This window comes from Phragmites australis, chromosome 1, assembly GCF_958298935.1.
Source record: "Phragmites australis chromosome 1, lpPhrAust1.1, whole genome shotgun sequence".
NCBI classification, from domain to species: domain Eukaryota; kingdom Viridiplantae; phylum Streptophyta; class Magnoliopsida; order Poales; family Poaceae; genus Phragmites; species Phragmites australis.
Genome location: NC_084921.1, coordinates 37,352,200 through 37,366,318, shown reverse-complemented (window position 1 = coordinate 37,366,318; position 14,119 = coordinate 37,352,200). Strand labels below are relative to the sequence as shown.

Below are 14,119 nucleotides of genomic sequence, written 5' to 3'. Positions count from 1 at the left end.
GTCACAAATAAGTAAGTGTTCTTAATCAGATCTGCACATGGTCACGTGAAAACGACGATACATGTAATTTTAGTGCTATAGGAAGTAAGAGAAGCATAAGTATGCGCAGCCATTTTATTAAGCTAGCCCATGACTACAATCATGCCATAGTAAATACGATCTTTTAAATTATGTATAATTAATAATAAAATAATCAATACGACTAATATGTTTGTCAAGTATATATGTTAGTAAATCTTATAGATGTAACGCATGAAAAAGCTACCGATGTTGAACTCAAGAAAGTTTAAATTGAATAAGTTCAGAAGAAAATGTATACATCGGATAATCCGGTGATTATAAGTTACACACACCATAGCCTTTTTGTTACGTGGAGAGAGATGAAGACTTCACTGGATAATCTGGTATTTAAGCAATATACATACCAGAGTGTTTTATAGTACTTATGCAACCCTCCTAAGATGAAGTTGACCATACCAGATGGTTTAGTACTAGAACCTGAGTGCACACTAGAGCATTTTATAGGAGAAGTGCAAAACTTCATAGGAATGATGTATTTGAACTCATCAGATGGTCCGATCCATATAAGAATTGTACACCGAAGGCTTTACCGGAGGGTTTCTAAATGACTTTTAGAGATGTGAGAAGTTGTACATACCGAATGATCCAGTAATTAGATAAGGTTGTACACACTGGACTATTGCACAGTGAGAATTAGCTCGGTTAGGCTCACCGGTGGTCCAGTTATAGAGTTAAAAATTGCATCAGAACATCCAATGTTCACAAATGTATTTGAGTGGGGTTTCAATAGCTAGTTTGTACTGTTGTACATATCGGATAATTCGGTGCTTGTACTAATGTTGAAGTCTGATTATCTGGTGCTCACAGTTGGTTTGAACTGTTAGAGCAACGGCTAATACACGGATTTGATGCTATAAATACCATCCACTCAGCCATTTGAGGGTGCTGGAGTTCAGAGAAGCTCATATACATATGAGAAGATATCCAAGACACCAAAGTGCTTAAAGTGATCATCTAAAGTAATTAAACATAAGATTAAGGAGTGATTAGTGCCAATAAACCTAGGGAGAGTTGTGTCTACGTGTTGCTATCTAGAGAGGAGATTAAGGAGTGATTATAGCATGTATCGAGAGGTATACTGGCTTTTTAGAGTCTTTGTGACTTGCCCGCACCTTAGATCTTAGTGGCTCAATTTTTTTGACCCTCCGACTTGGTGTTGAGTGGCGACAAGACTTTTGTTTGGGGACGCGGATATTCTTAACTTGATAGCTCAAGCTTTAAAGTGAAGATATGGGCAAGTGACTAGAAGAGAGTCTTGCTGTGAGCCTTGTATTTGTGGCTTGGTAGCTCAAGAGCCGTGATCGAAATAGCCTTTGAGACCGGGAGCATATCCTTGGTGTAGCTCTAATGTAGATTAGAAGTGATGTTTATGCCATCGATACTAAAAAAAAATTATTTATATCGAATTTACTCTTTGTATCTTATTTACGTTTCTGCATTTACTCCTTACAATCTATCATTGTATATTTACTTTTATGAGTACTTTACTAGGATTAGTTATAGGTAGATTTATCTGATAAAACTTTTAAAGTTAAATAGTTTTAAGTATGATAATTAATCCTCTTTTAGATGTCACCGTTCCTTTCGCATGTTCAAAACAATTTAGCCGGATAAAGCTTCGTGCACCCCTATACAATATACACTTTTTTTGCACAAGTATGCACACCCAAATTGGTTCCTCATTCCAGAAAAAAAAAGTACAAAAGAAGAAAACTCCAACTCCTTTGATCATTTTTCTAGATTATAAGGATGACAGACACTCGTGCACCACCACATTCACGCATCTAAGAGTGTGCCCGTTACCATACACCTACCACATTCACGCATTGAGTGTGCTCGCTACTATACACCTACAATTAAACTCGTTGAAATCACCCACGCATGTGTAAATCATAGGCATTGAGATTTGAATCATAGTGAGTAGAGTCGTACTAAAAATAATTCCCTCGTCTCTTCTGATCTCCCTAAAGACCTAAAGACCGCCCTCACTTCTGATATTACTTCCGATTTTCGCATTCCGCATATCCACTATGGTTTTGCAATAAAATTTTCCCTGAATTGACCACTCTTGTAATGGTTAATGTTGGTCACGCTCTACCACTCTGATAGATTTTTAATATTTATATGCTGATAGATTTTATATACGCTATGGCACGAAGTTAGTGTCCAGAGTTTTGTAACCATGTCAGTTTGGGAATGATTGCCACTTATTTATTTAGTAGAGTGAATATTGGAAGTGAATGTAGAACCGAAAAGACATTAAATAATGTAGCTAGCCAAAGACAATGTTCATGGGCCATCCATTTACTGACAATGAAGACCATGAATTTTCTCGATTTTAGCAGGAATTGAAATTCTTAGTTTCTTACTAATTCTGTTCATACATTTTTTTTCTTTTTTTTTTGCAATCCAAAACGGGATCAAATGCATCTAGCTCGGTCAGAATAACGTGCAAGCAGTAAGATGCCAAGGCTTCATGTTCATAACATGATAGTAGTGATTAGACTTGCAGAAAAGTAACAACACACACATCAACATACATACGATTATGCTAAACTAGCAAGATATAGAGCTCTTCCAATACGACCGATAATGTCCTTACTTAATAATGCATGCACACAGAAGATAGGAACAATTAAAAGAAGCCTAGATTAAATCGGCAGAGATGATAAGCTAACTTAACCACTCGGCACGTAGGCACGATCGACACGGTAGTGCTTTTTGCACGCGTCGCGTTTGTTATACCAGCACGTAGTAGACGGCACCGTGCTGGAGCGGCTCGACGGTGCAGCCCGACGCGTCGACGGGGACGTGCTCGGGGCGCTCGCCGATGCAGCGGAACAGGACGGCCGCCTCGCCGAACTGCGCCATCACGTCGAGCTTCGTGGCCGGGACGTCGTTGTGCAGCACGCTCTTGCCCGTGCTGCTGTCCATGATGCACAGGACCGCGAAGCCCCTCGCGCCGACGGTCTCGGCTCCCGTTGGCGCGGCCACGGCCACGGCCGCGTCGCGTGCACCGGTGACCCCGACGGCGTCCGCTAGTTCTGCATGCAAGTAGAGACAGTCAAACAAACGGCGAGAGGTATTAACTGCGGCGAAGTTATTGTGCCCCATGAATTCAGAAACCAAAGGGTTTGAGGAAATCCAAGTGAATGACAGTCACGCATGCACGAACAGGGTCTTGAATTGCTATGCACACGCTCGCTCTATGTAAAAAACGCGCTATGGTGTGAAAGAACTTTAAGTGCTTGCTTGGACGTCGAGCAGCAGAAATTTGACCACCATCACCTCAATCTTTTCAAGAACGTACGTACGCATGCAAAATTTACAGAGCCTTCCCGTCTTCTACCCTTTTTCTACCGAGAGAGGCCACCGTGACAAGACCACACAGAGGGGGCACAATTTATGAGTTGTGACTTGTGAGTTGTGACCGAGCCCTAAGTTACTGCTCTTTATCCATAGCCATAGGCTTCCTTTTGGATCCCAGAGCTTCATTTTTCCTCTAATTTTCCAGGTCAAGACAATCCAATTCAAGTCTTTTCACCTATAGTATACATTAGTGCTTCACTGCTTTCTACTTGCTCCTACATTGATGACACAAGATCAATTTCTCCATTCATCGATACTAGTAATTTGTATAAAGCAATATCTGAGTTTGCAGAGCCCAGTTTTAGAATATCATCGGGAATCTTATGTTTCTATTCTAGTCCTCTCATTAACATGCGCGCATGCAAAGATGGATCCATGACTTGCAACATGGAATGCATCTACATATGATGATATGATGTTTTGTCACCATGGAATAGTTCATATCTCTGAATCATCCCATCATGAATTTTTTCCTGAGAACAACTCGCAAATTTAGTCTTGTCTAAATCTGTACGTGCTGTGTGCTTACAAACTGACAAATTTCCCCAACTTTCCCATGCATGGGAAAGTCATGCATGACTAGCTATGACAAGATTGAACATGTACAAGAGATTTTACGTGGCCTAATCTTGTCTGATTGCCACATGCATGCCTTTAGGCATACAAACACTGATAGTAGTACCCTTATGTTGGGAATGCATAATATGTGATTGGAGCCCTAGAGGAAATTTGTGCAATCCCATGCATACAAAGCATACAAAGATTGGATGGACGTCTTTGTGCATTTCATTGTTCATACACAATGGCAATAGCAAGCTATTGCGTACTCTTATGTCAGAGCAAACTAATACTAGAACTAATGTGGAGTTAAATTCTGACAAACCTGAAATAGAGACATAACACTACAAGAGAAAGGAACCCATGTTGTGACCCTAATCGATACAAACATAAACGAATATATACCCATGCACAGTGGCGATGTGCTTCGCCACGTTATGGTTGGTGGTGCACATGCGCCTCCTCCCATCTAAAATTACCACTAAATATAAGAACGATAAACAGTAAATAAACAGTAATTTTTTATAAACAGTAACAGTACGTGCACCCTCGGTTTGGATCTGGCTTCGCCCCTAGCCATGCATACGATGATATGACACTGAGCAAAAAGAAGAGGTGAACAGATTATTCAGTGGAGCTCGAAGAGTAATCAACTTATCACATACCTTGCAACGGATCATAGTTGGCGACGACATCATTAGGAGCAGTACTTGCAGCGAAACGTGTCAGCCCAGCAGTAGAAGCAGTCACACTGGCAATGGTGACAGAGGCGTCCGGCGATGCCGCAAGAGGAAGAGTGGCAGCCGCGGAAGCCGTGTCCACGGCCGTAACAACGCCTAAGCCGTATTGCAGCAACCCCGGCTTCGTGGCGTCCTCCTGCGCCACCTCCCTGGCGACGGTGTTCGACGCCGCGGCGTTCTTGCCGAGCTGATGATGATCAGCGCCGCCCCCTGGCCAGTACTGCCCAAGCCCTGCACCCCAGGCGCAGCTTCTGTGGCCGGTGATGGTCGGCCCTGTCACCTCGTTGCACTGCCCCAAGAACGTCCCTGTTGGCAACGCCGGTGCTTGCAGTTGCGCGGGGACGTGCATGTACTGCGCGCCGAGAATGGCGGCCACCTCTGCGGCCGACAGGTAGTAGCCCTGCGGCAACGGCAGGAAGATCGGGTCTTCGGGGGCCACGAGCTCCTGCGCCTTGGGCGCAGGCGCTGAAGCCGGCGCCACAGGGTGGCCATGGTAGTACATCTGCGGGCAGGCCGCGGCAAGCGGATCGAGCAGGTCCATGGCCGCCGTCGCGGACATCCCCTGCGCTGCCAGCTTCGCGGCCGGCTTGCTGGACCCGGACGAGCGATCGGAGGAGGACGAGGACGACGAGGTAGGCGCCTGCACGGGCGAGGCGAGCAGCTGCACCTGCTGGGCCTGGGGCTGCGCCGGGGGCGGCGTGATGGGCGCAGCCCCCTGGCGGGCCGGCGGTGCGCGCGCGGGGGCTGCGCGCCCGCCGCTCCCGGTGCGCAGCTTGTTCTTGGAGCGTGACTTGCGGTTCTGGAACCAATAGAAGACGTTGGCGTCGCCGACCTGGCCGTACTCCTGCAGGCGCATGCGGATGCGCGGGATCTCGTCGCGCGGCGGGTTGACCATGCCGGAGTTGAAGATGGCCTCCAGGATCCGGATCTGTTCCGGCCTCGGGTTCCACCGTGGCTTCGGATCCGGGCTCCTCTCCTCGCCCCCTGGAAGAATCAACCAATCAATCGATCAGTTCTTGATCTTCATCCCTTGCAACAAAAACCCTACCTCTAGTACTGGCATGCAAGTGCGCAACAGTATCATGCATATGCACATGGCCGATAGGGGCATGCAAAGCACGGCACCGTCGCGTACCTGAGGAGTGCTTGAGGGAGCAGCCGGTGGTGGTGGTGGATCCGGAGAGGAGGGAGGACGGCGAGCTGCTCATGTCGGGCTGCGTCTGCCACGGCTGCGCGGCGTGCTTGGACCTGAACATGCTCGGCCAGTGCCTGTTGAAGGAGGCCATGCTGCTGCTCGATCGTCTTGATGATCCCTCCTCTCCTCTTCTTGCCCCTGTTTGCAGCAACAGATCGATCTTCCGTCGTGTGCTCACGACGATGAGCGAGTGGCGGCAGCTAGGGATTCTACTACCACTACCGCATCTGCAGCTGCTGCTCAATCCTGTGGAGGAATTAACAGTGAGGATCAGTGAGCTAGCTTAGCGTCCTACTTTGCTGTTGCGCCTCTCCCTATGGTTTTTCACCATATTCGTAGCACACTGCCGCGCGCGCCTCTTATAATGGCCGCACCTACCCGGCCTTGGTGTGCAAAGTGTTGCCGCGCAATGAATGGTCTTCCAGTTCTACTGGCTGAAGCCATTCTCCCTTCCCCTGCATGGAGATGCGTGCGTGCGTGCATGCGGCTGGGTTGCGCTGCGTTAACTTGCAGCAGGAAGGAACTGATGGACGGTTTGCCCCCGCTGTGCCGCTGATGCCTGATGGGTGCAAGTGGTACACTGGTGCTCTGTCTCTCTCTCCTCACCCTTCCCTAGTATGCCAAGCAAGGAAGACATGGAAAACCGAAGTGACCTCTGCGTTTTCTGCTCTTTCTAATGGTGCCTTTCTGCGTGATGGCGACCTGGGGATCGGTTAACGTTCACATCCCGTTTTGCCGGAAGGAATGAAACTGTAACTCACGTTACTGATGATGACATATTCTGATGGACCGGATGCGTCGGTTTGACCACGATTTGATGAGTTACAGTTTGAACACATACGAATAAGAGGGTTTGTGGAGGAAAAATTGGGCAAAAGTACATAACCGTAGCATGAGTTGTTCAGTGGCATTAGTTACTCTCTCCTACCATAAATACTTATTGTTTTAATTAAGATTTAATTAAATTTTATAATTTTGACGGTTAATAATTTTTAAAATATTTAGTTTAAAAATATAAAAGTCAAATATGTAGATTTATTTTAAAAATACTTTCAAAATTCTATATTTTTATTAGATATTATAACTATATTTTAATATAAAATAATAATTAAAGTAAAATGTTACAAATCATAAAAAGTAAAAATATAATTTATTTTTGGCGGGAGGGAGTAGTATTTTCTAAAAAAAAAAAGTGGCCGGAGGAGTGCTCAGTTCGCTGGGATCGAATTCAATTTGAGTGGATGTTGAATTGAACGTTCACGTGGCTCGGCACGTCAGTAGAGTTCACGTGGGCATAGTATAAGAGTACATGATTACGGACGGACAGTTTTCAGTACAAGTTGTATACTCCTACTACGTAGTTCAGAGAAGAACAATGAGTATATTGTCTCCCTGTAATTGTCTCTGTAATAAATCTTAGCCACTCTCAAGTTTCTTAGATATTAATTAAATGTTCATTTAAGAAAAAGATGATGTGACAAGTAATTTAAAAATGAAAGAGAAGTAGTTTGTTTTTTATGAAAGAACACTGCAACAAAACAGTCATCCGAGTCGGGTTATCAGTGCTGGCTAGGTTAGAATCAGTACTGATACTTAATATCAGTGCTGGCTTGAATTATAAACCGACACTGATGGTTTATAATTTGAGTCGGCACTGATAAGGAGTGCAGACTCGAAATTTCGATGTCATGTGATTTTTGCTAGTGCCCTTAGGTCTGGCTTGATTCTCTCACCCTTATCTCTTACTGTACATCTGTAGCAAGAACACTCCATCACCGGCCTCTCTCCCCCCTCACCACCCCCTCTCTCACTAGCCTCCTCACACCAGCACGCGCGTGCGACCAAGTTCGCGTGCGGACCCATCGGTGGATCTGTGGTGGCGCCCGACACGCGCGATGAAAATGGAGACCGCACCAGTGAGGAGCTGACATGCACGCAAGCGGTGGTGGCGTCGTCGTGAAGGCACATGAGACGAAAGGACCCACGCACTACCTAAGCCCTAGGAGACGAATACACCGAAGAAGAAGGGTCCAGGAGCTCCGGTGGCCGCAACAGCGACAAAAAATCGTAAGTATGCCTCCTCCTTTAGGTATAGGGTTTGAAATTTTGGGGGATTTGCACTTTAGGGTTTTGGATTTAGGGAAAAAATGAGATTAGGGTTTCATATTGGGGATACATCTTAGGGTTTGATTTTAGGTTCTAGAAATTCCCTAAAATTGGGTTCTAGGGTTTCAGATTTGGGGATAAATGTTAGGATTTGACTTTAGGGTTTTTGAAAATTCCTCAATCCCCTCCTTATACTTGTTGTATGAGCCCTATTCATTCTGATTCGAGCCCAAATTATCCCCGATCCGAGCCAATAAGCACACAGACACACACACACACACACACACACACACACACACACACACACACACACACACACACACACACACACACACACACATCATGTTCGTGTTCAATCCGAGACCAATTAGGACCAAACTTAATCACAAGTAGCAAATCATGAACGTGTGAATTTGGCAAGACCTGACAACTATTACCAACATTTTATTGTTGTCATGTATGTTGTGCAGAGCATAAGTTGTCGGATGAGAATCTTCATACCATTGATATTTGAGAAGGCATTGAAGCCAACTTTTGACGTCCCAAGTGAAGATTGAAGGTACTGTAGCCACGACCAAATTTTGGTTTCTCCACTGGGTTCCGAGAAATCAGCAAGAGCAGCCACCATTTGTGATTTGAAGAAACATCAAAAGATCTCGGAGACTTCAGTTCTCATCCACCAAGCTTGCTTTTAACAGTTTGCTTTTATTTTCCCTGAGAAATGTGGAGGATAGATGATCATTTGTTTTTATTTTCCCTGAGAAAATGTTGAGGATTGATGATCTGTCTGTATGTGTTGTTGGTCTATAAAATCGAACTACCATTTGCTTTTATTTTCCCTAAGAAAATATTACACTTTGTAAGGTTGCTTTGTGTGCTGATAAATGCTATTGGTCAATGAAATCGAACTACTACCATTTGCTTTTGATGGGTTTCTTTGTGTGTTGTTTTCTATACAGGTGGAAGATGAATGTACTAGATGTTGCCTAGAGGGGAGGTGAATAGGTGTTTCTTGAAAAATAAAAAACCACAGCGGATTAACAGAATCCGGATTCGGAACTTCAGGGTTCTGGAAGTTCCGAGCTCAACCCAGATAGTCCGGCTGGAACACGAAATTGAAAACTACAAACACCTATGCAAGTCTAGTGGTTCTAAATGTTACCACAGGTTTCAAAGGTTTCTTAGAGGCTTTTCCACTAAATACATGCAGCCACAAACTCACAAACACATAGATCAGGGCAAATCGCCCAAAATACCAACTAGAATAAGTATGAACTTGAGAAAGCAAAGGAGACACGAATTTGTTTCTCGAAGATCGAATCCAATGATCCTACGTCTCCATTGAGGTGCTCACAAAGAGACCGAAGATCGAGCTTGGGCTTACTCAAGTGTTTATCTTCCCTTGCAGAGGTGAGGATGACCTTCACAAACTTCCCGGGACATTCCAGAAGCTTGGGTGCTCTCCGAGTGACACTAGCCGTTTAGAAGCTTCAAGCTCCAAGAGTAACGAACGCGAATCGACGGCTTGATGATGAACTCAAGTGCTCAAGATTTGAATTTGGCTCACCTGCATTCAATCTCTTGCTCTCACACCCAACTCTCAAATCCTTGCAAGAATTAAAGCACTAGAGGAGTGAGGAGAGCTATTGAAGGGCTATGAATGCTTTTGTCTCAAAGTAGTTCAGCAGCTGAAGAAATGAAGGGGGTGAAGTGGGTATTTATATCCTTCTCCAAAAAACTAGCCATTACAGGCTTTTCTGGCCTAACCAGGATACTCCGAGTTCAAGCCGGAACCTCCGAGTTGGTACTTGAACGCGTAACTGAGAACCCCTGGTCGGAACTCAATTCTGAGGGTTCGGATGAAACATCAGAACCCGAAACATCCGGGTCAACTCGGAGCCTCCCGGAAAAACATTTAGACCTTAACCGAGCACCCATGTTCGGAGCAAAGTACGAAGGCTCTGGCAACCCGAAACATCCAGGTTGTCTTAAAAACCAAAACCGGGCATCCCTAACAGAACTAAACTCGGAGACTTTGGCAACTCAGAGTATCTGGGTCAGTCTAGAACATCTGGATAAAGACAAAGACTTAGAACTTTCAGGTGTTCGTGGGATGATTTGTGTCTCTTATCTTTGGTCTAAATAGATATTTTGAGCACCGAGACATCTTCAATACAATCTAAACACACCCTTCTTTATAGTACGACACACTTATACTCAAATTCAAAGATAAAACGAATTTAAATATATTGAGTAACTATATGCCACTTCTCTTTTTCTTTTAAGGGACACCAACATCTTTTAACATCTTTAATGAGACTAATACATGTTCATATTCTTATTAAACTTATTAGTCCCTTAATCGTTTATCATCAATTATCTAATACCCACTTAGTGGGTCTAGATGCACTTTCAAGCTCATCCTTTTTGGTGATTGATGATAACACGATTAAAGCTTACAAAAGATAATTGAATTAAAGATTTTGAATTATAATATATATGGTGGGCTCCCCCTAAATGTGTGAATTGATTAAATTTGATTTTGACATCAACTTCACATATTTAAAAGAATTTTGCGAGATCTCCCCTTATATCTTAGCATTCGTGGGGTGCAAAGAGTGTGATTGAACATATGAAATCGTGATGCGTATGACATGGTATATCATGCAATAAAAGATAAAACAACATTACACTAGTACATCACATACTTAGCATCACATAAGTCTCACACTAACATAAATAAGTTCTTACAAATTTAAAGTTCGACATAAAGCACACCACACATAGTTCATCACACATTACAATAGGTCTTACATGTCCAAAAACAGAAATCATAAGGATTAAACTGATAAAGGAGACAAACTATGCCTACAGAACCTGGAACCTCCATGTTAACCTGGAGACTTTGGGTTCAACCAGAGCATACAGCTGACATAAAGATATCTCTCCCCGTTTAGCATCAAGTCACCAAAAAGGAAGAGAAGCGGAAGGAGATAGATCTAGTCGCTGCCCACGTAGTCCTCATCTCCATCTCCATTGCTGTCACTTCCATCATCATCATCATCCTGAGAGCTTTCCTCGGCACCACCCAAGTCTTCTTATTTTTCCTCGATCTCTTTCACAATGTCTTGAGCATGAGTAGATGGTCTGGTACCCCTTACAACAACTTGGGCTTCATCATACTAAGCCCAAGGGTTCTCAAAAGCTTCGGGTTCACTCATTTCTTCTTTAGAGGCAACAAGAGAATATGAGGCTCAATTCCCAAATGAGTATGAATTGCTTTTTGCCTCTTCTCAATTTTCCTCATCCTCAAATTTATCTTGTCCTTAGTCTCCTTTATCTTCACAGCATTATGAGTGCATACATTAAATATTGCTTTGAGAGCACTCTTGATAAAGGAAGATGAGTCAAGAGAGGAAGAACTTCGCCTCGGTGCTGCTCTTTGTGCTGCGCTAGGTGCTATCCTTGGAGGGGAAGGTAGCATATAAGAAGTTAATTTTGAGCTTACCAATCTTACCTTATAAGGATCATGCTTTACTTCTTTGAAGAAATTTTTCTTTGTGACTTTGTCGATCATAAACATGATATATAGCGCATATGCACAACTTTTGCTAGGTGTGTAAGATGTAATGTGTATTTCTTCCTAAAGAAAATCCACAACACTAAAAGAATCACTCTTATTAGACATCATAGCAAGCAAGTTCCTTGTGTTCCCTTGAATAGTAGTGGAATCACCACTTTTGGGAGCTAAGGTAGCACAAAACAAGAAGTTGAGATATTTGTAGAGTGGCCTTATGTCTTTAGTTGTGCCAAAAGCACTTCACCACGATTTTCATACATAAAGTCCATTTCTTCAGAAGAGAGTTGATGCTCAACATGGATCTTGGTCTTGCTAGTGTCACGGACATTGAATCTAAACAAGCGACTAAAATTTCTATAGTTGATCTTGTATCTTTCTCCTTCAATCATCCAGTGCATTATTTGGTTTTACTCATGAGCATAGCGGAGTGTGGCATAGAATTGGGCTAGCACCTCATCACTCCAATCACATTTCAAACCCATGATATTCTTGATTCTTTTGTCCTCATAAGCTGTAATGACCTCATTGAAGGTAGGATCATTTTCTACCCAATTGACTTGAATGCACAGGTGCACGGTAAGATTTGTGAAGCTTCAAAGGTTGCACACTAGTTCTTTCTTCTTCTTGCTCCACATCATCATCAATCTCATCATCTTGTGCTCTTGATCCAGATGCCATAGCCTTACCTTTGCCTCTGTCTGATGCCATCTTTGTTCTTCTAGGTGGCAAGGTAGCTGTGCGACTATGACCACTGCCATTGCTACTGCCGCTGCCACTGTCTTCTAACGCAGGCGGCTGCGATGGTACGTCATTTTGTGCTTGAGGGTCAAAATGAGTCTTTGTCCTCCTTTGATAAGCTTGACTAAAATTCTTCTCATGAACCATCTTGAACTGCCTTGAGATTGACATAGATGATATGCTTGAGAAAAGGGAAACGATTGAACACGAATTGGAATCGAACAACAAGATGTATATGAACTTGAGCTAGAAAACCCGGACTATTCGGGTTCAACCCGGACCTTTCGGGTTGCCCGATCCTAGGCAAGAACTCTAGAATATGAGATATGATTCTAGGAGGGATATAGAACATCTTCACCAAAGGGAATCAACTCTAAAGGTAGGCATTGAGAGATCGGGAAGAAATGGTCTTTAGGTATACCTTGAGATCAACCGAAGCACCCGGGGTCGATTCGGAGGGATGGCGGAGAATCCGACCATGGGATGAGTTCACTTGGTGAGGAACATGGAAATCCGACGGAGAAACCTCTAGATCGTCGGAGGGGAATCTCCACGGTAAGAGGATGAGAGAGGAGATAAATAGATTGGAATGAGGGGATAACTCAGAACATCCTGATGGAACCCGGAGACTCTGGGTTCAGGCATAAATTGAAACTGAGAGGAGTCACCCAGAGGGAAACTCGTGACCTCCGGATTGAGTGATAGATCTGAAACATTTGGGGTGGACATAGAGACTCTTGGTTCTGTCAACTCGACAGAGACAGCCTGGGTCTGAGGACTTCCAAAATCCGGAACCTTCGAGTTAGTCTGGACCTTCTAGGTTCTGGAGGATGGCATAACTTGAATTTTGATATGATAATTGACCTGGATTCAAGAGAGTTTGGAAATTGGACATATAAGATATTTTTACCACTTGTGATCAGCCAATAGGCAACAATACATAACAATGATTACAAGTAGCAAAATATAATTATAAGATCAAAGAATCAAACCCTTTAGAAAATAGCATTAGAAAGAGATTTTCGCAAACTTCTAGCTACCAAAGCTATAAGACTAGAACAATCAATTGTATGCAACATATCAAGCCACGTTGCGAGAATCTAGGATATTTATCTCACTTCTCAACTTGCAAAAAATTTGTTCGTCTAATGGCTTGGTGAGGATATCGGGTAGTTGTTTTTCAGTTCTCACATGGCGAATATCGATATCCCCTTGGGTTGAGTGGTCTCTCAAGAAATGGTGATAGATGTCTATATGTTTGGTTCTTGAGTGTTGCATGGGATTGTTGGCTATTTTGATGATACTCTCATTGTCACATAGAAGTGACACTTTAGTTATATTGTAGCCATAGTCTCTCAAGATTTGCCTTATCCAAAGTAGTTGAACACAACAAGCATCCGCGGCAACATACTCAACTTCGATGGTGGATAGGGTTACGGAATTTTATTTCTTTGAGGACCAAGACACCAAGGACATATCCAAGAATTGGTAAATCCTTGAGGTACTCTTCCTATCCACTTTGCAACCAACATAATCAGAGTCCAAATAGCCGATAAGGTCAAAGGTTGAACCTTTAGGATACCATAAGCCAATGTAAGGGGTATGAACTAAATATCTAAGAATTTTCTTAACGGCCACTAAATGACACTCTTTTGGAGCGGCTTGAAATCTTGCACACATGCACACACTAAGCATTATAGAGCTAGGTATCTTTCAACCATATTCCTTACCAAGCGACCACGAAGATCGAGC

General features: G+C 43.5%; 1 protein-coding gene across 1 annotated transcript; it reads right to left on the bottom strand.

Moving 5' to 3' along the window:
• Positions 1 to 2,820: 2,820 nt before the first annotated feature.
• LOC133884535 (WUSCHEL-related homeobox 7-like) lies at positions 2,821 to 6,205 on the bottom strand. Its single transcript, XM_062323989.1, has 3 exons — positions 5,884 to 6,205; positions 4,674 to 5,732; positions 2,821 to 3,125 (listed from the first exon to the last, which is right to left on the bottom strand). The coding sequence occupies exons 1-3, from the start codon at positions 6,032 to 6,034 to the stop codon at positions 2,821 to 2,823; spliced, it is 1,515 nt and encodes a 504-aa protein (XP_062179973.1). The 5' UTR covers positions 6,035 to 6,205.
• Between the last annotated feature and the right edge of the window lie 7,914 nt (positions 6,206 to 14,119).

Coding starts and splice junctions, on each gene's coding strand:
- LOC133884535 (XM_062323989.1), bottom strand. CDS start 6,034: ATGGCCTCCTTCAACAGGCACTGGCCGAGCATGTTCAGGTCCAAGCAC. Junction 5,733..5,883: donor CTCCCTCAAGCACTCCTCAG/GTACGCGACGGT, acceptor TGATTCTTCCAG/GGGGCGAGGAGAGGAGCCCG. Junction 3,126..4,673: donor CAACTATGATCCGTTGCAAG/GTATGTGATAAG, acceptor ACTTGCATGCAG/AACTAGCGGACGCCGTCGGG.